General features: G+C 39.8%; 1 protein-coding gene across 5 annotated transcripts in view; it reads right to left on the bottom strand.

Moving 5' to 3' along the window:
- Nucleotides 1-274: 274 nt before the first annotated feature.
- LOC139406909 (afadin- and alpha-actinin-binding protein-like) overlaps nt 275-26,417 on the bottom strand; it is a 32,043-nt gene continuing 5,900 nt past the window's right edge. The window contains exons 2-14 of one of the 5 annotated variants that reach the window (XM_071150060.1): nt 25,842-25,980; nt 13,051-13,223; nt 12,690-12,893; nt 12,358-12,468; nt 12,105-12,240; nt 11,889-11,964; nt 8,005-8,185; nt 5,161-5,305; nt 4,530-4,660; nt 2,118-2,291; nt 1,884-2,001; nt 1,503-1,653; nt 275-1,212 (exon numbers count right to left, since the gene is read on the bottom strand). In XM_071150060.1, coding sequence (XP_071006161.1) covers nt 1,116-1,212; nt 1,503-1,653; nt 1,884-2,001; nt 2,118-2,291; nt 4,530-4,660; nt 5,161-5,305; nt 8,005-8,185; nt 11,889-11,964; nt 12,105-12,240; nt 12,358-12,468; nt 12,690-12,893; nt 13,051-13,223; nt 25,842-25,860 — 1,716 coding nt within the window. In that variant the 5' untranslated portion in view covers nt 25,861-25,980 and the 3' untranslated portion in view covers nt 275-1,115. Of the gene's footprint in view, nt 1,213-1,502; nt 1,654-1,883; nt 2,002-2,117; nt 2,292-4,529; nt 4,661-5,160; nt 5,306-8,004; nt 8,186-11,888; nt 11,965-12,104; nt 12,241-12,357; nt 12,469-12,689; nt 12,894-13,050; nt 13,224-13,563; nt 13,670-25,841; nt 25,981-26,417 lie in introns of those variants that run through there. The other 4 variants (XM_071150061.1, XM_071150059.1, XM_071150058.1 and 1 more) reach the window with 4 other exon arrangements.

Below are 26,417 nucleotides of genomic sequence, written 5' to 3'. Positions count from 1 at the left end.
ACTGTATGTGATGTATTCAAAAAATACTGATTTCTTACTTTCTTTCATATTACAGATTCCAACCTGAACCGCTCTGAATATCTGAGCAGCATCTATGATTAGAGTGTGGACCTGAGGGAGAAGGCAGAAGCCCATGTGACCTGTTGCTGCTCTGAGCAGTGTGCTTAGAGCTCTGGTGGAGCAGATACTATGTAACCTTTCTAACAGAAAATACATCATTTCACATCACTGAGATCTTGACCATTCAAATTGTAATAAATCCAACTGTGCATTCAAAGATGGTCTCTAAAATATTATAGCCCTCTAACAACAGCAATCTAATGGCAATCACTTTTCATGGTGAATTGTAAAATAAGAAATCAATGCAGAAAACACTTTCAAAGTGATATATGCAGTTATAAAGTGCATCCCCCTCGCTGTGACTGTTCCGTGCGCTGCATCAACAACAATAAACACAATAGCCTTGAGCAATATTGTTTTGTCATCATCACCACAATCACTTCAAGGGGAAAGACACAATTTAAATGTATTTATGAAATTGACAGAACTAATATATCTTATTGCCTTTGGTGTATCAGCAGCATTGAAATAAAAGTACATTCTAAGATGCTATCAAATATTTAAGGGGGAAACAATGTTGACCATGATAAATACATTACGCTCTTACAGAGTGCCTACGGATAAACATTCAACTTTATAAAACTACATGACCTTAACAAAAAGGTAATACAACAAAGACATTTGACATTAAATATATACAAAACGACTTCTAGAAACACCAACATTACATTAAAAACCACACTAATTTGTTCCTGTCATTTACAATGAGCCACTCAGCAGCCAAAATATTATGGCTCTATCAAAACTAAGGCAGGGGCCTCGTCTGCCCGGGTCCTTTTTGTCTAGTTAAATTATAGATTTTTATTTTATAAAGTTCTACAAACAAGAACTAAATATATTTTGTGTTTGGCGTTTCCATTTAAGTGTGTCTGACTACCTTTGATACTACACTTAATATTGAATGGTTGAAGAGCATGGATTGTCATGGGAAAAGGCCAAGGTGTCTATCCCTGTGTTTAAATGGAGCCATTTCTATCTCCCGTGAATGTGTATGCTCAGCAATTTGCTCCTCCATTCACGTGTCGGAGCTGGGCAGGAATGTCACCATTGCGAAGGATGCTGGAGTCTTGCTTTGGGTGGATTGTGCTTGGGCTGGAAAGAAGATTTTATACAGCATTACGTCTTCATCCACATCGAGAGCAAAGTCTTGAATTCTTGACATTATAGTTATTTAGCTAGCAGTTCCTCTAAACCAGAGCAACAAACAGTCAGTGCATACAGAGGACATCTATCTACATATGTATGAGACGGTTGCTTCAATTGATTTAAGCTCTGCTTTGTTAGTTTCCTTTTGCAATTAGTTTGTTTTCGTTTTGCAATTGTGTTGAGTGCTGCACTGTAACGTGTACCTGTTATGAATATCTATATCATGTGTAGGGTACCTTTTTTCTGGGATAAGGCGGTGTGTGCGATACAGATCTGCCGTGGATGGCGTCTTCGCTGGGGAGGCTCTGGATGTGGAGAAAGCCGTGTGGGATAGTGATTTATTTAACTTTGCTGGAGTCGACACAGGCCTAACCTCTGACTCAGCCCCTGGCAAAAGATATTAAATAAGTCATGATGTGTCAATAACCAGACAAAACAGTTTTCACCAATTCCACCAATGTGCCCTACAGTAGACTTTCTCTTTTGGGAATTTCGGTGCAGGTCGCTTTATGAAATGTTCAGAGACAAATGCTTTCTATTTGATTTGACTGATATGAAAGAAGAGCCATGTCCTCCAGCTTGGTGCTGATGGTATTCAGGAGGAGCTAATTACTTACATCCTGATAAGGCACTTTGAGACTTTGACATCTGTGGTTTCATTTGGTCTCCAAATGGAGTCAAGTTTAAAAACTGATGTTTGAGCCATGTGGCGCGGTCCTCCTCAAATGCTTTTCTCTGCAGGACAAATGTTTGAATATTAGCCTGAATAATTCACTTTGAAATAAAATAATTCATGAAATTGCAAGTAATCAAATTTCCAAGTTATCTGCCCTCTTGTACACTCTCTTTACCTCGTGGCTCAGTCTTATGGCTGCCTCTGTGAAGTTCCTCCTTTCCGCCTCAAAGTTCTTCCTTTTTTCTTCGAAGGACTTCCAATCCTCCTTGAGGCGCTCCTTCTCCTCCTGCATGTAGCAGTCGTTGAGCAGCGAGGCTGTCTCATCGTCACATGGGGAGTTCAGCTGCTGCTGTGAGAACAGAACACACAGAGCAGTGGAGACTGAGGATTAGGAGGGAGAATTACAGACAACTGATTATTACTGACAAGTGAGGTAGCAGTTCGTGACCTTGGGACTATAATGTTCTATCGGTGCAAAGCAAAGTTCTGAGATATTAAAGCATCAATGTTTTCACATCCCAGATCTGTTTTGTAGTGGATTCTTCTTTCATAACCCATAAAGGTCCTAAAGTTGCAGAGTATAAAAATCCTGAGACTCACATTAAGCATCTCCAATCCAAAATTAAATCTAGAATCAGCTTCCTATTTCGCAACACGCCTCCTTCACTTACGCTGCTAAACATACCCTCGTAAAACTGACTATCCTACCGATCCTTGACTTCGGCGATGGCATTTACAAAACAGCCTCCAACACTCTACTCAGAAAATTGGATGTAGTATATCACTGTGCCATCCGTTGTGTCACTAAAGCCCCATATACACCCCACCACTGCGACCTGTATGCTCTTGTTGGCTGGCCCTCGCTTCATATTTGTCGCCAAACCCACTCCAGGTCATCTATAAGTCTTTGCTAGGTAAAGCCCCGCCTTATCTTAGCTCACTGGTCACAATAGCAGCACCCACCCATAGCACGAGCACCAGCAGGTACATTTCACTGGTCATCCCCAAAGCCAACTCCTTCCAGTTCTCTGCTGCCAATGACTGGAACGAATTGCAAAAATCACTGAAGCTAGAGACTTATATCTCCCTCACTAACTTGAAGCATCAGCTGTCAGAGCAGCTTACCGATCATTGCACCTGTACACAGCCCATCTGTAAATAGCCCACCCAACTACCTCATCCCCATATTGTTATTTATTTTTGTTATTTTGCACCACAGTATCTCTACTTAACCCTTCTTGGGTAGGGGGCAGTATTTTTACGTCCGGATCAAAAGTGTGCCCAAAGTAAACTGCTTGTTACTCAGGCCCAGAAGCTAGGATATGCATATAATTGGTAGATTTGGATAACACTCTAAAGTTTCTAAAACTGTTAAAATAATGTCTGTGAGTATAACAGAACTGATATGGCATGCGAAACCCCGAGGACAACCCTGCCCCAAAAAAACAAAACAAATTCAGCCTACCACTATTTTCAATGGCTGTCACTTATATTATAAGGCGAAGTCCTCCCAGATTGCAGTTCCTATGGTTCCACTAGAACAGTCTTTAGAAAGAGTTTCAGGCTGGTTTTTGGAAAAATTAGCCAGAAATTGTAGTTTTTCTAAGTGGCTCCCATTTTGGCTGTAGTGTTTCCAAGCGCGTGAATGAGAGCGCGTTCTTTGGTATTTTCCTCCGGTAAAGACAATAACGATTCTCAGTCTTACATTTGAATGTTTATTTAAGTATTAGGGTTTGATTATAAACTTTGTTTGACTTGATTGGAAAAGTTTATTGGTAACATTTGGGATTCATTTTGTATGCATTTTGATGGAGGGAAACTGGATGGATTATTGACTGAAGCGCGCCAGCTAAACTGAGTTTTTATGGATATAAAGAAGGACATTATCGAACAAAAGGACCATTTATGAAGTAATTGGGACCTTTTGGAGTGCCAACAGAAGAAGATCATCAAAGGTAAGGCATTTATTATATTGCTGTTTCTGACAAACTATTTAAATACGTACATGATAGTCAGAACACATCAAATACAATAAATATTTATGATCAAACGAATTACTGTCACCAGACAACATCATTTACTTTAAGATTTCTGACAAGTGTTTTTTTTTGCTTTCCGTGCCATTATTACTGACTAGACAAGGCCATAATAGAAGGAGATAGCAAAGACGTGTTCTGATTGGTCCGTTTGTATTTGTTCAGGCTTGTGATTGGATTGCAGACAGAACCTCATCATTTTGTAGTTTGTCATTTTTTCCCACTTAAAATGCACTCTTTCTAAAATCTAACTTCACAGACATATGAACACATCTAAAATATCAATTATATGTGAACTCATTTTTGACAAAAATGTAAAATAGAACCTTATAGTCCCAAGATCTTGAGTTGTTAATAAGTATTTTCCATTTACTTGAATGTCTATGCTGATAGATCAATCTATTGAGACAATAGGTAGACAGATTTACAGGTCTGCTAGAATGAGGTAGATAAGACACTGTAGGTGTAATAGCCAGATTAATTCAAAACAAACAAGGCTGAATAAGTATTGAACTCAAGCAGCATCATAGAGAAGAGAGTTAAGTGTATACCTGCAGGAGCTGCTGCTGCGTGTGGATGAAGTCTTTATACTGCTGGATCTCCAGTTTCAGCCTGTCCATCTCCTCTTCATGGACCTCTTTGGGGATGGCGTTCATGTTGGCTCTCTCCCCTAGCAAGGATGCTGGACAGGAATCACATCACAACATTACCAGTGATTCTGAGATGGTTTATTGTTTATGATTACGGTAATAATAGGTTTAACTAATGGATTTAAAAAACATGAAGGTCTGGGTTTGAAAAATATACAAATAAAAAACAGCTTCTCCTCAAAGAACCACTAGAGGTGTCAGTTGGTTCATGTTTCACAGACAGTGGCTACCACTTTTATTGGACTCTTTTCATTTGATTTGGCTGATAACAGAGTAAAATGACCACCCATCAACTGACATTACTTATAACAAGCGATTTGTATCACTGTTCAGTTGAGCTTTAAGTGGACATTTAATCAACTCAAAGTCCGGTAGTCTTTCATGTTATTTATAACAAAACTATAATACCACAGACAATAAAACTGAGCATCCTGAGTGACCTCTTTCTCCGGTGGTAAGCAAACAAGGCTAACAAAACCTCACAAGTGGCTGCCCTCTAGGGATGATGTGAGTAGTATGTGACAAAGAATACCTTGGCTGTCCAGTCTCTCCACGTGGCTCTTTAGTCTCCTCCACTGCTGGCGAATGCTATTGGTGAGCTGTTCCCTTGCATGCTCACAGGACAGCTCCAGGCTCTCTCTACTTGAGTCACACACCTCATCCTCTTCTGAGCTGGTCTGTTGCAGAGAGATGTCGTGACAACAGGCATAGACTATTAATTGGTTAATTTATTTAATTAAGCAGTCACCTTTATATAGTGTACTATTTTTGTGTGCAGATGGTTTTAAAACTATGCCGGGGTAATTTCAGTTGTGAACTATTTTATACGACATACATTTTTTGTTAACTGGTAAATAGTAACCTACAGCAAATTGTGTTTAAAAAATGTCTAACTTGTTAACAATTTCTGCTAGTTAGTTTTTGCTACCATGTGGGTTTTAGCTTGCTTGAGCCTATTAACTGAGGAGTGTTAATTCACATGTTTCCATACATGTTTCATTTAAAACATTTCTCTTACAAAGGAGTTGTTTAATCTAACTGCTTAACTATTTATCTGTACATGGAATTGTATTTGTTGTTTGTTTTTTTTTTACAAATTTGTCAAATTTTTACAGGAATATGCAGCTAATGTAGAATGAAAAGCTGTATACAAATACTGTGCCGAATCACATGTGAAGAATGCAACATAGAAGCAGAATCATCTGGCCAAGTGCATAAAGTTCCCTCAGCGCTCACAACAAGCAATCTAGAATAGAATTAGAGGGACTTTGGTCAGAGGTGAAAATTATGAATCAGACACCTTATCGATAGCAACAGCTCATGGTCCTCCTGGAATGAGAAGTTTTTTTGACTCAATGGAGGAATGTATTCAGAGAATGGCTGATGAATGTCTTGCTTGAGCTGTTCACCTGTTTCACCTCTGATGCTCACAGGCAATGTGTATTGGAAGAGATTTTTTGAATGTTCTTCCCCCAGCACACACCACTCTAACCAGACATGCTTTATCTACTCATATGCTGGATGCAGAGTTCAACAGATTTAAAGTGAAGGTCAAGCAAATCAAATCATCTCTGATGGGTGGTAAACTGTTCGAGGGCCAAAGATTAATTAACTACATCTCCATCCCTCAACCAGTATTCTACAAGAGCACAGACACAAGGGACAACAGACACTCCGGTCTCTACATTGCAGACCACAGAAGGTATTTGCACTGGTGACCGACAATGCGGCGAACATGAAGGCTGATTGGTCTAAAGTGGAGGAGTCCTACCCTTACATCACACCCATTGGCTGTGCTGCTCATGCATTGAATCTGCTCCTCAAGGACATCATGGCACTGAACAAAGTGGATACACTCTACAAGAGAGTCAAGGAAATGGTTAGGTTTGTGAAGGGTCATCAAGTTAGAGCAGCAATCTACCTCACCAAGCAAAGTGAGAAGAATAAGTGCAGCACATTGAAGCTGCCCAGCAACACCCATGGGGGGAGGGGGGGTTAATCCACTGTTCCTAGGCCGTCATTGAAAATAAAAATGTGTTCTTATCTGACTTGCCTAGTTAAATTAAATAAAAAAGCAGAGGAAACTGAGGTTCTGCCTGAACCCCAAACACGCCGCAGCGTATATGTTGGACCCCAAGTATGCTGGCAGGAGCATCCTGTCTGGAGCAGAGATCAATGGTGTCATCACTACTGTGTCTCGCCGCCTGGATGAGACCAAGGTTCTTTGCAGTTTGGTCAGGACTTTGGGATGGAAATGCAATATGGCAGTCGTGCCAACATATCATCAGCCACCTGGTGGAAGGGATTTTGTGGATCTGAGGCTCTTTTTCCTGTTGCCTCAATCATCCTCCAAATCCCACCAACATCAGCCTCCTCAGAGCGCAACTGGTCCTTGTTTGGGAACACACACAAAACCACGCAACAGGCTGAGGCAAGGGTTGAAAAAATGGTGGCCATCTGGCCAAATTTGAGCCTGACAACGAGCCATCCTCAACTAGGTTGGAAAGTGACAGTGAAGACGAGGCCTCAGTATGATGTTCAAGAGGTGGACATTGAGGAGGTCCAGGGAGAATACATGGAGGCCTGAGAGGAAGACAACCAAAGCTTTAGTTTCTAGACTATAATTTTACAGACGTATGATGAAAACGTTTTTTGGGGAGATATGATGGATCATTCAATATTCCCTTTCTTTTGTTGTTCAGTGAAATCATCCCATGCAAAGAGTCAACTTATTTAATTAAAGTTCAATTCGTAACAATTATTATATATATTTTTCTATTGGAAGGATTTAATAATTTTCAATTATGTCTACTTAAATATATCCAATGCAAAACAATCTACATTTAAATGGTATTAATATAAATTTGCATATATCCTTGTTAATTCCCATATATTCCCGTTAATTCCCACGGAAAGTTTCCACCCCTGAATATTCCCCAAAATGTGCAACCCTAGTTACATCCTGTTTCCATTGGTCATCCTTGAGAGGTTTCTACAATTTGACATAACCCAAAACATAACAAAAGCAAACTGCAAATGCATCCAACGAGTTTGTTGAGTCATAGTGAATTTGCCCAAATAGTTATGACTTCACATAGGGGGACTAGATACCTAATGTGCTTCATTTTGAAATGGTAAATCAGGTGTGAAAATACCCTCAAATAAATAGGTGACATTCTGTACTGTTGCCTCAAACATTTGATTTCAAATCCAAAATGCGGGAGTATAGAGCCAAATGAAAAATGTTATCTTAGAGACCATTTAAAAATGTTAACCTCACTGTCCACACACATATGGAGGGGACTGTAGATACCAAATACACCATCCGGTACAGCATATTGGGTACCCATGACAAAGACAATACTACTAGACAAACCTGTTCTAGACTGTCATCATGTTTCTCGCCACTTTGGCTAGGTTTCCTGGGGCTCAAAATGGTGACCATATCCCTTTTCATCTGCTGTAATACTTTCTTTAACTCTGCGTTCTCCATCAATAGGTCCTTGTGGCGACTGTCGTAGTCGTTCAGTAGAGTCTTATACATCTCTCCCTCATGTCTGAAAAATAAAGAAATTCACCTGTGGTTAGTCTTTTCTCAGTGCATGTGATGATGGGGGCTTCCAAGTGGTGCAGGGGTCTAAGGCACTGCATCGCAGTGCTTGAGGGATCACAAGACACCATGGTTCGAATCCAAGCAATATCACAACCAGCCGTGATTGGGACTTCCATAGGGAGTACATACAGTTGAAGTCGGAAGTTTACATACACTTAGGTTGGAGTCATTAAAACTTGTTTTTCAACCATCACAAATTTCTTGTTAACAAACAATAGTTTTGGCAAGTCGGTTAGGACATCTACTTTGTGCATGACACAAGTAATTTTCCAACAATTGTTTACAGACAGATTATTTCGCTTATAATACACTGTATTACAATTCCAGTGGGTCAGAAGATTATATACATTAAGTTGACTGTGCCTTTAAACAGCTTGGAAAATTCCAGAAAATTACGTCATGGCTTTAGAAGCTTCTGATAGGCTAACTGACATCACTTAGGTCAATTGAAGCTGTACTTGTGGATATATTTCAAGGCCTACCTTCAAACTCAGTGCCTCTTTGCTTGACGTCATGGGAAAATCAAAAGAAATCAGCCAAGACCTCAGAAAAAAGTCTGGTTCATCCTTGGGAGCAATTTCCAAACACCTGAAGGGATCATGTTCATCTGTCCAAACAATAGTCTGCAAGTATAAACACCATGGGACCATGCAGCCATCATACCTCTCAAGAAGGAGACGCGTTCTGTCTCCTAGAGATAAACGTACTTTGGTGCAAAAAGTGCAAATTCATCCCAAAACAACAGCAAAGGATCTTGTGAAGATGCTGGAGGACACAGGTATAAAAGTATCTTCATCCACAGTAAAACGAGTCCTATATCGACATAACCTGAAAGGCCGCTCAGCAAGGAAGAAGCCACTGCTCCAAAAACGCCATAAAAAAAACAGACTACGTTTTGCAACTGCACATGGGGACAAAGATCAAACTTTTTGGATAAATGTCCTCTGGTCTGATGAAACAAAAATTGAACTGTTTGGCCATAATGACCATCGTTATGTTTGGAGGAAAAAGGGGGATGCTTGCAAGCCGAAGAACACCATCCCAACCGTGAAGCATGGGGATGGCAGCATCATGTTGTGGGGTTACTTTGCTGCAGGAGGGACTGGTGCACTTCACAAAATAGATGGCTTTATGAGGCAGGAAAACTATGTGGATATATTGAAGCAACATCTCAAGACATCAGTCAGGAAGTTAAAGCTTGGTCGCAAATGGGTCTTCCAAATGGACAATGACCCCAAGCATACTTCCAAAGTTGTGGCAAAATTGCTTAAGGAAAATAAAGTCAAGGTATTGGAGTGGCCACTACAAAGTCCTGACCTAAATCCTTTAAAAAAATTGTGAGCTGGACTGAAAAAGTGCATGCGAGCAAGGAGGCCTACAAACCTGATTCAGTTACACCAGCTCTGTCAGGAGGAATGTGCCAAAATTCACCCAACTTAGAAATGTTTGACCTAAGTTAAACAATTTAAAGGCAATGCTACCAAATACTAATTGAGTGTATGTAAACTTCTGACCCACTGGGAATGTGATGAAAGAAATAAAAGCTGAAATAAATGATTCTCTCTACTATTATTCTGACATTTTACATTCTTAAAATAAAGTGGTGATCCTAACTGACCTAAAACCATTTTTACTAGAATTTGTAAAAAACTGAGTTTAAATGTATTTGGCTGAGGTGTATTTAAACTTCCGACTTCAACTCTATCTATCTATCTATCTATCTATCTATCTATCTATCTATCTATATATATATATATGTATATGTATGGCAGTTTCAATAAGATTTACATCTTGAAGCATATTGAAGGTTTCTATACACTATCCCAGATCCTATGCTTAAAATGCTAGACGAGATAAGCTTACAATCACAAACCAAGCAATAGTTTCTAAAGTATTGGGACAGCGACACATTTTTTGTTATTTTGGCACTGTACTCCAGCACTTTGGATTTGAAATGTTACAATGACTGAGGTTAAAGTGCAGACTATCAGCTTTAATTTGAGGTTATTTTCATCCAAATCGGGTGAACCGTTTAGAAATTTCAGCACTTTTTGTGCATAGTCCCATCCATTTTAGGGGACCAAAAGTATTGTGACAAATTCCCATATTCATAGCACGCAATGACTACTTCAAGCTTGTGCCCAATATAAATAAATGGTAAATAATGGAGTGTGTGATTTTGCAGTCACTTTTATTGTAAATAAGAATAGAATATATTTCTAAACACTTCTACATTAATGATTACGGATAATCCTGAATGAGTCGTGAATAATGATGAGTGAGAAAGTTAGACACACAAATATTATACCCCCAAGACATGCTTATCTCTCACCATTACAATAACAGTGGTTAGCATTTTGGGGAGGGTATGATATTTGTGCGTCTAACTTTCTCACTCATCACTATTCACGATTCATTCAGGATTATCCGTAATCATGGTAGCATCCACATTAATGTAGATGTGTTTAGAAACATAATCGACTCTTATTTACAATAAAGGTGACTCCAAAATGACAATACATTATTTACCATTCATTTCCATTGGGCACAAAATAATCTGGAACACATCCAAAGAAAACTGCAAACGCATCAAACAAATTTGTCAGTCACAAGCTTGATGCACTTTAATACACAAGTGAATTTGTAACAATACTTTTGGTCCCCTAAAATGGGGGGGGGGGGGGGCTATGTACAAAAAGCGCTAATTTGGTAGAAAATAACCTCAAATTAAAGCCTGCAAAGTCTGCACTTTAACCTCATTGTCAAATCCAAAGTGCTGGAGTACAGAGCAAAAACAACAAACACTGTCCCTGTCCCAATACTTTTGGAGCTCACTGTAGATGGAAGTAATTGGTAATGTCATGAGTGCCAGTATGAGACAAAAAAACACAACATGTAAAGTATTTGTCCCATGTTTCATGAGCTGAAATAAAAGATCACAGAAATGTTCCATATGTACAAAAAGCGTATTTCTCTCATATTTTCTGCACAAATGTATTTATATCCCTGTTAGTGAGCATTTCTCCTTTGCCAAGATAATCCATCCACCTGACAGGTGTGGCATATCAAGAAGCCGATTAAACAGCATGATCATTACACCTTATGCTGGGGACAATAAAATGGCACTCTAAAATGTGCCATTTTGTCACATAACACAATGTCACAAATGTCTCAGGTTTTGAGGGAGTATGCAATTGGCATGCTGACTGCAGGAATGTCCCCAGAGTTGTTGCCAGAGAATTTTATGTTAATTTCTCTACTACAAGCCGCCTCCAACATTGTTTTAGAGAACTAGGCAGTACGTCCAACCTTGCTCACAACCGCAGACCACGTGTAACCATGCCAACCCAGGACCTCCACATCCGGCTTCTTCACCTGCAGGATCGTCTGAAACCAGTCACGCGGACAACTGATGAAACTGACATGCATTTCTGTCTGTAATAAAGCCCTTTTGTTGGAAAAAAAATTGTTTTGATTGGCTGGGCCTGGCTCCCAAGTGGGTGGGCCTATACCCTCCCAGGCTCACACGTGGCTGCGCCCTTGCCCAGTCACGTACAATTCATAGATTAGGGTCTAATTCATTTATTTAAATTGACTGATTTGAAATTATTACATAATTAATATTTTGGTTCAGTATACATAGTTACCTGGCCTCAGTCTTCCCAGTTTTCCAAAGGCTTCTCTTCCCATCCGATCTTCCCACGTAGTTCAATACTTCAAACGCTAGAATAGAGAAATTACACATAGGTCAACTTCCACCACAGTATCAACTGTATGATGCATAGCATTTGGTGAAAAGGAAAATATTAACGTATTAAACAAAAATGGGCGATCAGAGGATGAAGCATAACTTGAATGATTACTTTGTTTCTTATCCTTTTTGTCGATCAGAAGCTGATTCAGGCGCTCCTTTAGTTTGCCGAACTCCCTTTCTTTCCTCTTCATGTCATGATTGTACTGAGTGGCACGGCTTGCTATGATGCTTTGAAGTTTCTGTACCTGGCACGAAAACAATACAAGTAGGCTATTACATGATAATCCTTTCTAGGAATAAATAGACTGGTACTAGATATTCTAATCTTATCTCAAGTTTCCATATAAATCAACGAAGCGTACCTCTTCTTTTTCATTTTTCAGGCAGTTATGTAAGCTCTTCACTTTCAGCTGTAGCTGACGTTCTCTCTCAAGAAGTCCAGTGTTTTCCCTCTTGGAGAGTTCAAGTTGATCCTATAAGGATTCATATAAAAACAAATATATAAAAACTGTGGTTTTAATTACAAAGCTAGAATTCCTAATAAAACTACATGTCCACGCTTTATAATGTGTTATGTGTTTGCGTAAGGGTAAATCATGTTTGAACAGCAATTGATGTGCATAGACAGGACTAAGAGAATAAATAAAGGATAATAAACTAAGAAGGTTAGCGAGTGAGTAAGTCAAGGCCAAACCTTCAGTCTAGTGTTGCTGAGCTGCAGATAGTCCATGTTGCTGTTGGACTTGACCTGTTCCACTTCAATGTCCTCCACTGTCTGCAGGCACCGGCGGTGCAGCTGGAGCAGGTTGTACACGTTATTCAGCACGGCCACCAGATTCAGTTCAGGACCGTTGTTAGACTCTGTGCAAAGCAATGGAAAGCCCAGAGAGGATACCTCCTGCAGAGGCAAATCAGGGATGGGATCAGACATGCAGCTTAGCGGTTAGCTACTGGCATCTAACACATGAAAGCAAGCATGAACCCAGCAGGCAACAAAGGTTGCAATGACATCATTGTGACATCTTTTATGAATTAAAACATTTGAGGTCTCTTACCCGATTGATGTATGAGATACATTCTGACACATTGTCCTCTGTACAGAAGGCACTTATTGTAGGCATGTTGTAGGGGTTTCTGGTCATTGGCAGAGGGAGCACTGATGATTGGCTGTACTGCCTCAGAGAAGACATTCTGTATCTTGAAGAGCTGCAGGAAGTGTCCTTGATTTCTGTGCAGGAATAATAGGACAAAAGGATTGCCATTACTAGTTAGGTCAAAATCAATTAATTGCAAACTTTCTTTCAAAGTGGACAAAGAGAATAGAATCCTCATGTATGTGATTCAAAGAAGCGCAGCCATCTTGCTTTAGTGTTGAAATGAAATGTCCAGTGAAAATGATTGAAGGAGGTTCAAGCCATCCAAGCACAAATCGGTTAAGATACATTATGTTGGAGTGAATGGAGAATTTCGCTATTTAGGACCCTAATCTGTATTTTTGATGTAAATGGCATGTTATAGAAGGGTGCAGAAATTTGGGGGGGAATTTCACTTGGTTTTGAAAAACTTACCCCACCAGCAATTGACATCCTCAGCCTCATTCTGGAGTTCCGGGGCATCCAAAAACATGAACAAATGCTCTATTGCTCCAGTATAGTCTTTAGATGTTGTACACATGAAATTTAGTTGAACTCGAGCGATAATTTACAGCTCAAGTATATTCGCTACCATCCATGTACTTCTTCAATCCAATTCCTCTCGCTACTGCGAGTGTGTAAATAGGGGGAACGCTACTGGCACAGATACAGTCCTAGGTACCTAGCTAGCTACGTTGATAGTCAGTCATGAGTTCAGCCAGGCGATGAAAACGGGACAGAAGTAGTTTTTGTTAGGTTAATAGCTGAATATTGTTGAAAATGGTTTGCAGATGTGAAATCCCAACATGTGACAACGCAAAGACAAAACACAGTCCGATATCTTCTCACGGACTTCCTTTGGACACAGATTTACTGAGGCTTTGGTTAGTTGTCCTGCAAAGATGCATAAACACTCCCATCTAAAGACTGGATCTACGGTTTTGTAGTGAGCATTTCTCTGGTGACGACCTCTGACAACCACAACCAACAAGAAAAATCATTGGTAAAAAAATATATATATATTTGAAGAAAACAACTATACTGTTAGGTTCTAATTTTCAGAGGAAATAACTCACGGACACTAGTGAAGCTTAACCAAGTTTAATTCTTCCCAAAGGGTCGATACAGCTGTAAATCAGACACAGACATGGCTTCCCCTGTTGTGGGGGAAGCAAGAAAAAGCAAGAAATTGCTTATGAATGAACAAAAAATGATAACGAAAATGAATAAATAAAATATAAATAAAACATGATTATAAATGAACGAACAATGATAAAAAAAACATTCACCACCGGGAGGTTTACAAACTCGGAGAGTTATGGCCTGGTCTATGATCACACCATACACAATCTTATTTCCATCTCTAATCACACAACAAAATGACATTTCAGCTGAATCTGCTGTCTTGTTCCATGTCATTTGGAGCTGCTTTTTGTTTCTCCACTCTCTCCTTCTGTTTCCTACGAGAGTGATAGCACAAGACTTGGAAAGCAACAAAAACACACAAAACATAATACTATTAACAATGTGGTAAGCTGTGCATTATTATATATGCATGAAAACCAAAGACTGAGACCATGACAATTCCCACTCCCTCTTCACCTGACTCTATTTCTCCAGGATACTTTTCTGCTGGATTCCACAAAAATGAAATCCCTAAAAAGCCTTCTCATGCTTTCGCCCAGTCTTCCCCTTTCTGGCCCCAGGTTCCGAGAGGTGTTCCCAAGCCATGTCATTTTCACTTTGTTCCCAATTCTCCTCCATTGCAACAATCCTACATCCTCTTATTAAGGTAACTCAGTACTGTATATGCTTTCACATCAATGCCTTAAACATGTTGTTTAGAGTACAATTACACCAACATCTATCCTCTTTCATATGATGCATTAACCAATAAAGCAGCTAACCCAACCCAAACTATGATGCTTAAAGTAGCTCCCAGACCCAACCCATCTGCATGTCTTACAGTGGAATCTAGTCTCGCTCCCTCTCTTTCGCTCCATTTCCTCTGCCATGGTGTCTTCAAGCTCACCCATTATGCAGCTGGACCTCACTTATCGTGAGAACAATGCACCCACCAAGGAGAGACATGACAATCTTTACCGCTGCAGGTGCTGTAAGTACTGTGTGTGGACCAAACCAATGCTGTACCAACACCCCCGCCTGGTGTATCTTGATGTACACTCAATCTCCAGAATTCAGCCGTGCCCTTGGTTATCTCTGCTTTCACCTGAGGATATACACACTGCAACACATGGGTCATTTCCTGACAACATAGACTCTCCTCTTATGGCACGATCACTAATTTGTGACATTTGAATAACAGCCTCCCCTGTACTCCCATCGGTCTCCCAGTTACCAAGCCATGTGACATTAGTCCTCATAAACTGATATCCCAACAATGCTACTAAAGTAACCCCTGCTACTACTAACATGGCCCATGCCTATAATCTCCTTCAATTTTACGCTACTGCTACTCTCTGTTCATCATATATGCATAGTCACTTTAACCATATCTACAGTGCCTTGCGAAAGTATTCGGCCGCCTTGTACTTTGCGACCTTTTGCCACATTTCAGGCTTCAAACATAAAGATATAAAACTGCATTTTTTTGTGAAGAATCAACAACAAGTGGGACACAATCATGAAGTGGAACGACATTTATTGGATATTTCAAACTTTTTTAACAAATCAAAAACTGAAGAATTGGGCGTGCAAAATTATTCAGCCCCCTTAAGTTAATACTTTGTAGCGCCACCTTTTGCTGCGATTACAGCTGTAAGTCGCTTGGGGTATGTCTCTATCAGTTTTGCACATCGAGAGACTGACATTTTTTCCCATTCCTCCTTGCAAAACAGCTCGAGCTCAGTGAGGTTGGATGGAGAGCATTTGTGAACAGCAATTTTCAGTTCTTTCCACAGATTCTCGATTGGATTCAGGTCTGGACTTTGACTTGGCCATTCTAACACCTGGATATGTTTATTTTTGAACCATTCCATTGTAGATTTTGCTTTATGTTTTGCATCATTGTCTTGTTGGAAGACAAATCTCCGTCCCAGTCTCAGGTCTTTTGCAGACTCCATCAGGTTTTCTTCCAGAATGGTCCTGTACTTGGCTCCATCCATCTTCCCATCAATTTTAACCATCTTCCCTGTCCCTGCTGAAGAAAAGCAGGCCCAAACCATGATGCTGCCACCACCATGTTTGACAGTGGGCATGGTGTGTTCAGGGTGATGAGCTGTGTTGCTTTTACGCCAAACATAACGTTTTGCATTGTTGCCAAAAAGTTCAATTTTGGTTTCATCTGACCAGAGCACCTTCTTCCACATGTTTGGTGTGTCTCCCAGGTGGCTTGTGGCAAACTTTAAACGACACTTTTTATGGATATCTTTAAGAAATGGCTTTCTTCTTGCCACTCTTCCATAAAGGCCAGATTTGTGCAATATACGACTGATTGTTGTCCTATGGACAGAGTCTCCCACCTCAGCTGTAGATCTCTGCAGTTCATCCAGAGTGATCATGGGCCTCTTGGCTGCATCTCTGATCAGTCTTCTCCTTGTATGAGCTGAAAGTTTTGAGGGACGGCCAGGTCTTGGTAGATTTGCAGTGGTCTGATACTCCTTCCATTTCAATATTATCGCTTGCACAGTGCTCCTTGGGATGTTTAAAGCTTGGGAAATCTTTTTGTATCCAAATCCGGCTTTAAACTTCTTCACAACAGTATCTCGGACCTGCCTGGTGTGTTCCTTGTTCTTCATGATGCTCTGCGCTTTTGACGGACCTCTGAGACTATCACAGTGCAGGTGCATTTATACGGAGACTTGATTACACACAGGTGGATTGTATTTATCATCATTAGTCATTTAGGTCAACATTGGATCATTCAGAGATCCTCACTGAACTTCTGGAGAGAGTTTGCTGCACTGAAAGTAAAGGGGCTGAATAATTTTGCACGCCCAATTTTTCCGTTTTTGATTTGTTAAAAAAGTTTGAAATATCCAATAAATGTCGTTCCACTTCATGATTGTGTCCCACTTGTTGTTGATTCTTCACAAAAAAATACAGTTTTATATCTTTATGTTTGAAGCCTGAAATGTGGCAAAAGGTCGCAAAGTTCAAGGGGGCCGAATACTTTCGCAAGGCACTGTACATGTACGTACTACCTCAATCAGCCTGACTAACCGGTGTCTGTATGTAGCCTTGCTACTTTTATAGCCTCGCTACTGTATATAGCCGTCTTTTAACTGTTGTTTTATTTCTTCACCTACCTATTGTTCACTTAATACCTTTTTTGCACTATTCGTTAGAGCCTGTAAGTAAGCATTTCACTGTAACCTGTTGTATTCAGTAAACGTGAGAAATTAACTTTGATTTGGAATTCATCTGTGAAGTGTTCACCGGCTGTTAGAAATTGGGAAGAAGATCAATTAGTCGGGAAGAATATCCAACCTAACAAAACTGAGTCACAGGTTTCTTGAACGCTTACCATAGTGTCTGAAATGCCACCACTATCTCTTCTACTCTCACCATGATCTGGGTAAATGTAATGTTCAATTAAATCCCCATATTGTGTACAGTTAGCTGTCCTCCCTCTCTTATGAGCTATCTCCTGTAACAATATACAGTCTCTGGGGATGATACTCCTCTATCATTCCATCTAACCCATAACACACTAGTTACTACTCCTAATGCATTTCTACAGTTATAAACATACTAAAACATTCCCAAATCAATTCGTCAATTTACATCAGTCCCTCCTCTGGAACAATGATCAATCTTATGTTCCACAAAACCTAAAAACATCAATAAAAGTACACTGTTTAATAACTTAGCACCACCCATTGATGCGACTTAACATAAACATTTTGACTACATGGTAACAAAACTTTCACGGTTGACACTTAGAGATAAGGTTTATGGAGCCTCCCTCGGTCAAATAAATTTTAGCAATGCCCCCACCCTTCACCGTTCTGTAGCAACTCTCTCTCGCTGTGTCCAAATCATAACTAAAACATTCTATAAATCATTTAAACCAAATTTAAAATGACATTCCTTAGGGCTTACTTTAAGAATAGGACTTGAATCCCAGCTTCTCAACTTAGCACACATCATCCCTATTAGAATGTACATTTATAAACAAAACCTTTTTATTGCCAGTAATAACTGTTCTCATTAGATACCCCCTTCGTCCCTGTTTTCCTGTCACGTTGGCCTGGTAATGAAAGAGCAGTATCTCAATGCATCCATAGACTAAATTGTTCGCAGTGTGTAGACCAGGACCTCAGGGAACTGGTCATTTTCCCATCCGAACATGTGACTCAAAAACAACATGTTAAATCAAAAGTAAACAAATTCAAATAACTAATCAACTTAGAATTACAACTCTTTATAACTCCTTACAGATATAATAATGATCTAATAAAGTAATGGCACAATTTGAATAGAGACTGGTGTTTCTCATTCATTTTATAATGGAATCCCCCTTGTTCTGATCATTTCTAGTGGAGATGATCAGGCATTTGACACCATTAAAATATTTCCTCTCCCTTTTCTTTCCCTGTCCTTCAGAACCCATTTAAATATCTTTCAAAACATTCCCATCCAACAACATACCCAATTTAAAACTTAATTGAAAAGACCCCATCCAAAATGAACCCGACAGTATACTTAAAACTGCCCAATATCACTAACTGCCCGCCCACAGTCTCTGGGGACCTTCCAACGAAAAATAATGAAACCCCCTCTTTTGGAAAAGAGAGTGTGCATTTCGTTAGCATTCACTATGCTACATTTTAATCAGCAATCCAAAAGTATTAACCATACCTGATAATTGTAAATCCACTGGCCTTACTCCTATCATTAAATGTTTGTTTCAATCCACCACAATGTTCATGAACAAAAAAATAAATATGAAGTTAATTGTAGGTTTAGTACCTCCTTTGCTAATTCCCTTTCATATATTCTAGAAATCTATTTCAGAATAAGGCGACATAAAACATAAATCTATTTAAAAATAAAACCACATAAAATGTCTCATGATATCAACCCCCCCCCCCCCCAAGGCTTTCTGAGTTTACAAGGAGTGTTTGGCCATATAATTTACATTTGTTACCTTTAAAATCCATTCCCCTGGCATTTTGCCTAGATTCTTCAACCCAAAATATGTTTTCCTGTGGCAAATTTAGCGAATTTCTCATCGTAAGGAATCCGCAATATTTGATCTCTGGCCTCTACTAAAAAGTTAGGTAAAACGTGATCTCATACGTCTTCCTTCACATAGAAACTGTAATCTCTATGAACCACTATCGATCGAACCCAGGCTATACACCAATATGGGACAATTCCTCTCCTTCTAATCTCAAGACGATTTGTTGTTGCTCTTTTGAAAAAGATGCAAACGCTTGTATTTCCTTCGAATGCAGCAGGTTCCAGTATCACCTTACACTCATTCTTCCAATGTCCGACAGTCCCACATCTAAAACAGGGAGCTATCTCCTTACACGTTGATGTTTTTCCGCTACGTTTCTGTGTCTTACCTTGGCCATTGAAACTATCGTTAGTGATTTTCTCTAAGGCCCTATTAACCCTTCCCACGTCTGCAAAGTGAGCGGAGCTATATTCCACTCTCAAAACATCCTTTTGAATTAAATCCACTACCCCCGCAATTACCGTTTTTATCACAGGGTTCAAGCCTGCCATCAAAGCAGAAGTGCAAATTCTATCTATGCACTCCCATACCCAGTCTTTCTGTGGCAGTGTACTAGTACTCATTCCGGGTTTATCGTGATGCATTTTTTGTTGATAGTATGCTGACATCAAAACGCTGGTATATTGAGCTTTTGATTCTGGTTTTATGTCTTTGTGCAAAGTCATAATTGCCTCCCTGAATTCTTTATTTGATTTGAATTCCTCAGGGACGTTGTCCAATTTTATCCAGTTTGCTAAATTTTCCCATATTCGAGCCGAATTGTTAGAATGCTCGTGTTCTTCTTTCAGCACCTCCATGGCTTTATTAAAATCCTTTAGCTCCATATGACAGGGAGAATCGGGGCCGTTTGTCGCCATTCAATAGTTATTATTCCCTAACCTCTCCCGACGGTGTTAAGTGTGTTTTGGATTTCTTCACTCCCGTCTAAAATACACAACTATTATTCGCGCTACACACTTCCCCGGACAACAATTAATAGGTCACGGCACTTAATACCTTGTATTAGAACCGGTACCATAGCGTCTGGAAATGTATTACTGGAGAACACGGATGACTTAATGGCTTTTTCCCGTATTCACTATTATTGAGCACTTCACAACAAAATTATTCACACTTGTCTTCCTATTTCCACATAATCTGCCATGGTTCACTACCCCAACAGGGCATAAAATGAACCTCTCTTTCACACACACACTCACACCCTGCGCTGTCACGGCCACTGCGACTCCCTTCTTACGGGTCTGGCCAATATACCGTTACACTAGGTTTTTACCCTCCACAGGTTACCCTATTCAGGACTTCCCCTCTCTCTATGAGATTTTACACTCCACAGGCTTTCTGCTTGGGACTTTATTTATGAAATGTTACCCTCTACAGGAACTATCCTGCTTGGGACTTACACTCTTTAAAGCAATGAGACTTACCCTCCACAGGATCTATCCTGCTCAGGACTTACTCTAAACTTTAGGGTACTAGCATATACCACAAAGCTACAACCAGTCGTTACACTGGGCCTACCGAATTAAACTCAGGCTCTCCAGGTCCTCATCCCATAATTTGTTCATCCTATGATTCTCATCTCCCCAAGATGTCAAAATTAGTGGAAACAGGTATAGGAACTTGCCTACCTTGTTTTTTGCCAGCTCTGCTCCACTGATATGGACTCTTTGGTTTGATTATAAATCGTGGTGAATCCTGCCGACAACGCCAACTGTTAGTTTATAATTTTCAGAGTAAATAACTCACGGACACTAGAGAAGCCTCTTATGGATAGGGGAGACGCTAGCGTCTCAACTGGCCAATTGCCAGTGGAAATGCAGAGCGCCAGATTAAAATAAAATGCTTTAAAATTCAAACTTTCATTAAATCACACATGTAAGATACTCAATTAAAGCTACACTCGTTGTGAATCCAGCCAACATGTCAGATTTTAAAAATGCTTTTCGGCGAAAGCATAAGAAGCTATTATCTGATAGCCTGCACCCATCTGCACCAGCAGTAAACAAAGGAGCTAGCATTACCTTTGATGAGCTTCTTTTGTTGGCACTCCAATATGTCCCATAAACATCACAATTGGTCCTTTTGTACGATTAATTCCGTCCAAATATATCGAAAATGTCTATTTATAAAGCGCGTTTGATCCAGAAAAAAACAGCTTAGAAAAACACAATGTCACTACAAAATATTTCAAAAGTTGCCTATAAACTTTGCCAAAATATTTCAAACTACTTTTGTAATACAACGTTAGGTATTTTTAAACGTTAATAATCGATCAAATTGTAGACGGGGCAATCTGTATTCAATACATGAACGAAAAGAAACCAGCTCTGCTCGTCACGTCTTGCGCAACTCACAAAAGTGTCCCCAGTTCCGAGTTGGCCTACTTCTTCATAAGACAAAGGAATAACCTCAACCATATTCCAAAGACTGGCGACATCGTGTGGAAGCGGTAGGAACTGAAAATTGGTTCCTATTACAATATAGTGAACAGAGATGGGAATAAAAAATAATCTGAACAGTTAGTCCTCTGGGTTTTGCCTGCTACATAAAGTTCTGTTATACTCACAGACATGATTCAAACAGTTTTAGAAACTTCAGAGTGTTTTCTATCCAAATCTATCAATAATATGCATATCTTATATTCTTGGCATGAGTAGCAGGAAGTTGAAATTGGGCACGCTATTTATCCAAAAGTGAAAATTCTGCCCCCTAGCTTTAAGAGGTTAGTTTAACTATCCCCAAAGGGTCGATACAGCTGTAATTCAGACACAGACATGGCTTCCCCGCGGTGGTATTCATACACCACTTTGAGTGGAGTCTCCTCCTCATCTCTAAACATTGCATTATTCTTGCTAAGCAGGGAACTAAGTGATATGAGACTTTCTCCCCTTATCAGTACTGTCACATGCGATTGTTTTACCTGCACTCAGCCCCTCCCAAGCTTCATCATGGCACCCCTCATGTCTCTTTTGTAACTAATGTTCCTATACTTCTGAATATAACAATGTTCCAAGTTTAACCCCGAATCCAACAATACCAACCGTTGAAAGACGTTGCCGGGCCTGTCTAGGAGCATCAGAAATTGAAATCGAGGTAAGAGATATGCTAGCTACCTACCTAATAAAGTAACATCACTGATGAAAGGTGAAACACTGAGTCTGCTCTTATTTACAGTGCATTTGGAAAGCATTCAGACCCCTTGACTTTTTCCACATTTTGTTAAGTTACAGCCTTGTTCTAAAATTGATTAATATTTTTTTTCCCTCCATCCACACACACCATAATGACAAAGCGGAAAGAGGTTTAAAGATATTTTTCCAAATATACTAAAAATAAAAAACGTAAATACCTTATTTACATAAGTATTCAGACCATTTGCTTTGAGACGTGAAATTGAGCTCAGGTGCATCCTGTTTCCATAATCACCCTTGAGATGTTTCTACAACTTGATTGGAGTCAGGCTCTGGTAAATTCTATTGATTGGAAAGGCACACCTGTCTATATAAGGTCCAGCGGTGTAAAGTGCTTAAGTAAAAATACTTTAAAGTACTTTTAAGTAGATTTTTGTGGCATCTCTACCTTAAGATTTATATTTTTACTTTTACTCCGCTACATTCCCTTGGAAAATAACGTACGTTTTACTCCATACATTTTCCTTGACACCCAAAAGTACTCGTTACATTTCGAATGCTTAGCAGGAAAGGAAAATAGTTCAATTCACACACTTATCAAGAGAGCACCCCTGTTCATCCCTACTGCCTCAGAGCTGACGGACTCACACAAATGATTTGTTTGTAAATTATGTCTGAGTGTTGCCCCTGCCTATCTGTAAATTTAAAAAACAAGAAAAGCGTTCCGTCTGGATTGCATAATATAAGAAATGTGAAATGATTTGTATTTGTACTTTTGATTCTTGAGTATAATTAAAATCAAATCAAATAGACTTTTACTCAAGTATTACTTTACTGGGTGACTTTTACTTGAGTCATTCTCTATTAAAAAGGTATCTTTAATTTTACTCAAGTATGACAATTGGGTACTTTTTCCATCACTGATAAGGTTCCACAGTTGACAGTGCATGTTCGAGCAAAAACCAAGCCATGAGGCTGAAGAAATGGTCTGTAGAGCTCCAAGACAGGATTGTGTCAAGGCACTGACCTGGGGAAGCATTGAAGGTCCCCAAGAACACAGTGGCCTCCATCATTCTTAAATGGAAGTTTGGAACCTCCTAAAGCTGGTCCCCCGGCCAAACTGAGCAATCAGGGGAGAAGGGCCTTGGTCAGGGAGGTGACCAAGAACCCGATGATCACTCTGACAGAGCTCCAGAGTTCCTCTGTGGAGATGGGAGAAACTTCCAGAAGGACAACCATCTCTGCAGCACTGCACCAATCAGGCCTTTATGTAGCCAGATGGAAGCCACTCCTCAGTAAAAAAAAAAGGCACATGACAGCCCGCTTGGAGTTTGCCAAATGGCACCTAAAGGACTCTCAGACCATGAGAAACAAGATTCTCTGGTCTGGATGAAACCAAGATTGAACACTTTGGCCTGAATGCCAAGCGTCACGTCTGGAGGAAACCTGACACCATCCCTACGGTGAAGCATGGTGGTGGCAGCATCATGCTTTGGGGATGTTTTTCCATCGGCAGGGATTGGGAGACAAGTCAGGATCGAGGGAAAGATGAATTTACCATAGGTGGAATACAATAAAGTTGAAAAACATCTCAAGGATGAGTCTCATAGCAAATGGTATGAATACTTATGTAAATATGTATCTGTTTTTTATTTTCAAAAAGGTCTAAAAACCTGTTTTCATTTTGTCATTATAGGGTATTGTTTGTAGATTGATGAGGGAAAACAATGATTTAATCAATTTTAGAATAAGGCTGTAATGTAGCAAGAAATGTGGAAAAAGTCAAGGGGTCTGAATACTTTCCGAATACACTAGTATAGAAGGGGAAAGGATATGAGCCATCGGTTGAAGATTGTGCAAAGGATTCTGAAGGCTTCATCTGCCTCCTTGAATCCAACGTAGACACCGGTGGGTGAAGGGTACTTGTTGCAGATGATTCTGACGATGCAACTGAGTAACACTCGTCTCTGGCCAACGCCAAGTCATTTGCCTTTCAATACCGCATAAGCAGGTCCCAATCTGGGCAGCAAAGACACTAGTTCTCAGTGGGCATCGCTTGGCATTGCCCTCAGGTACAGCACCAGTCCCCAGATGTCCTGAGTCGGGCCTCGGATGCTTGATGATTATAAGCCTGAGCCTCTGCCTCTCTCCTTTCTCGGTCATCCTCCTTCTGTTGAAGCTCCTCGTCTGTGTATTCCGGTTCAAAGAAATAAGGTTCACCTGCAAATTCGATTTCATCCTCGTATTCATAGTCAGAAATGTTCGTGAGAGCTTTGCCGTTTGTAAAATTACGTATTCGGGTGTTTTTGAAGCCTTTGTTCATGTTTTGAAAGCACCGAACTTCAGAATGAGTTTGAGGAAGTCAATTGCTGATGGGGTAAGATTCAGGACCCTTTATAGATAAAAAAAATACAGATTAAAGCCCTAAATAGTAAAATTCTCCTTCAACATGGTTGAAACACCCAATAGGCTACAGTATAAAAACTGAGTGAAAATCCAGGGCTATTAGAAACACTTGAATTCCAACCTTATTGTCAGTCTAATTTTGAATCATTAGCATGAAATAAATACAAAATTCTGGGAACAGAAAACGACATTGAGTACAACAGTATGAGTCATAAAACCCAGAAAATGTTTCAATAGTTTTTTCACTATTCAATTTTTCTATTTGGGATTTTAGAACTACTTCATGTAGGGTTACCCCGGCGCGACATTTTGATAACAGCAAAAATCTCTCTCGGACAAGGTAACTTATCAATAACTAGCATTGCACATTTTTTGGAGTAAATTGAGGTGAATATATTGATAAAACTCACATTGTTCGAGAGAGAATTACACAAACTACAAAACGTTGCGCCAAGGTAAGCCTGCACCAAACACACAATAAAAAAAGATCTATGTTTTATTACAATGTAAAAATGTAATGCAAAAAAAATAAACACTAGAACCATTTCGGTGTTTTTCTGGGTATTATGGACGCGTCTACTGTGGTGGACTATTGGGAAGCAAAATAGTATACATAGATAGTATAATATCTTCGCGATAACAGAAAGGCAATGAGGCATTCCTTTTACGAGTGAATTTTGGAATTGAGGTTACTATGGGCACACAACCTTAAAATAGCATTAATCTGCTATTTCTGTCAATTTAATCTTCTCCTTTACACATGAGGCTTTACTTTATGTAGAGCACCAGAAAAATGAGACAGTAGCAGCCTAGCTACTCATCACTGCATCTTTAACTAAGTAGGCTAGCTCTATACTACTAGTGGAGTGACAAATGGAGAATCATAATCAAACTAAACAAAGCTGAAAAAGTGCATCACAATTTCAATGAAAACCACAAGCGGTACATAAGGTCAATGTAATACTCACCAAGTGAAGATTCTGGCATCGCTGCAGTCCTCCAGACTCCCTCAGGGCAGCGGTGCTTCAGAACACACCGAATGTGTCTGGATCATCCGCTACCTCCCAGGATACATGCAGCTCACGGAATGGCCTACGCAGACAGCTCCTGAAATAGAGGGGCAGATAATAGATTAGCAGTGCACATTCAACAAGTGGACGCGGGATTACTAGGGACGAAGGACGTCTACAAGGAGGGATGGAAACATGCAATAGCCTAAAGAACAGGGGAGTGTGGGGAGCTTATTAGGAAGGGACAAAGCCAAATCCTTTATCTCAGCAGGCACCAGGTCACACTGCAACACAGGCCGGGATTCATATTGTCATTGTAAGAATCCAAAGGTTGAATTGCAGTTTAAGGCACTGATGGTTTTTGCACATAAAATAAACCTACATATTAGTATTCTATATTAGCATGTTATAGCATATGATTTGTACAACTACAAATGTGGTTGAGGAAAGAAGGAACCACCAAGTCAGAGCAAAGAAACTGGGCAATAAACAATTTTACCAATGAAGTTAAGCTATTAACAAATGGAATAGCTA

The sequence above is a fragment of the Oncorhynchus clarkii genome, chromosome 4 (assembly GCF_045791955.1).
Source record: "Oncorhynchus clarkii lewisi isolate Uvic-CL-2024 chromosome 4, UVic_Ocla_1.0, whole genome shotgun sequence".
Classification (NCBI taxonomy): domain Eukaryota; kingdom Metazoa; phylum Chordata; class Actinopteri; order Salmoniformes; family Salmonidae; genus Oncorhynchus; species Oncorhynchus clarkii.
The sequence above is the reverse complement of the archived record's forward strand: the minus strand, read 5'-3'. Positions and strand labels throughout refer to the sequence as shown.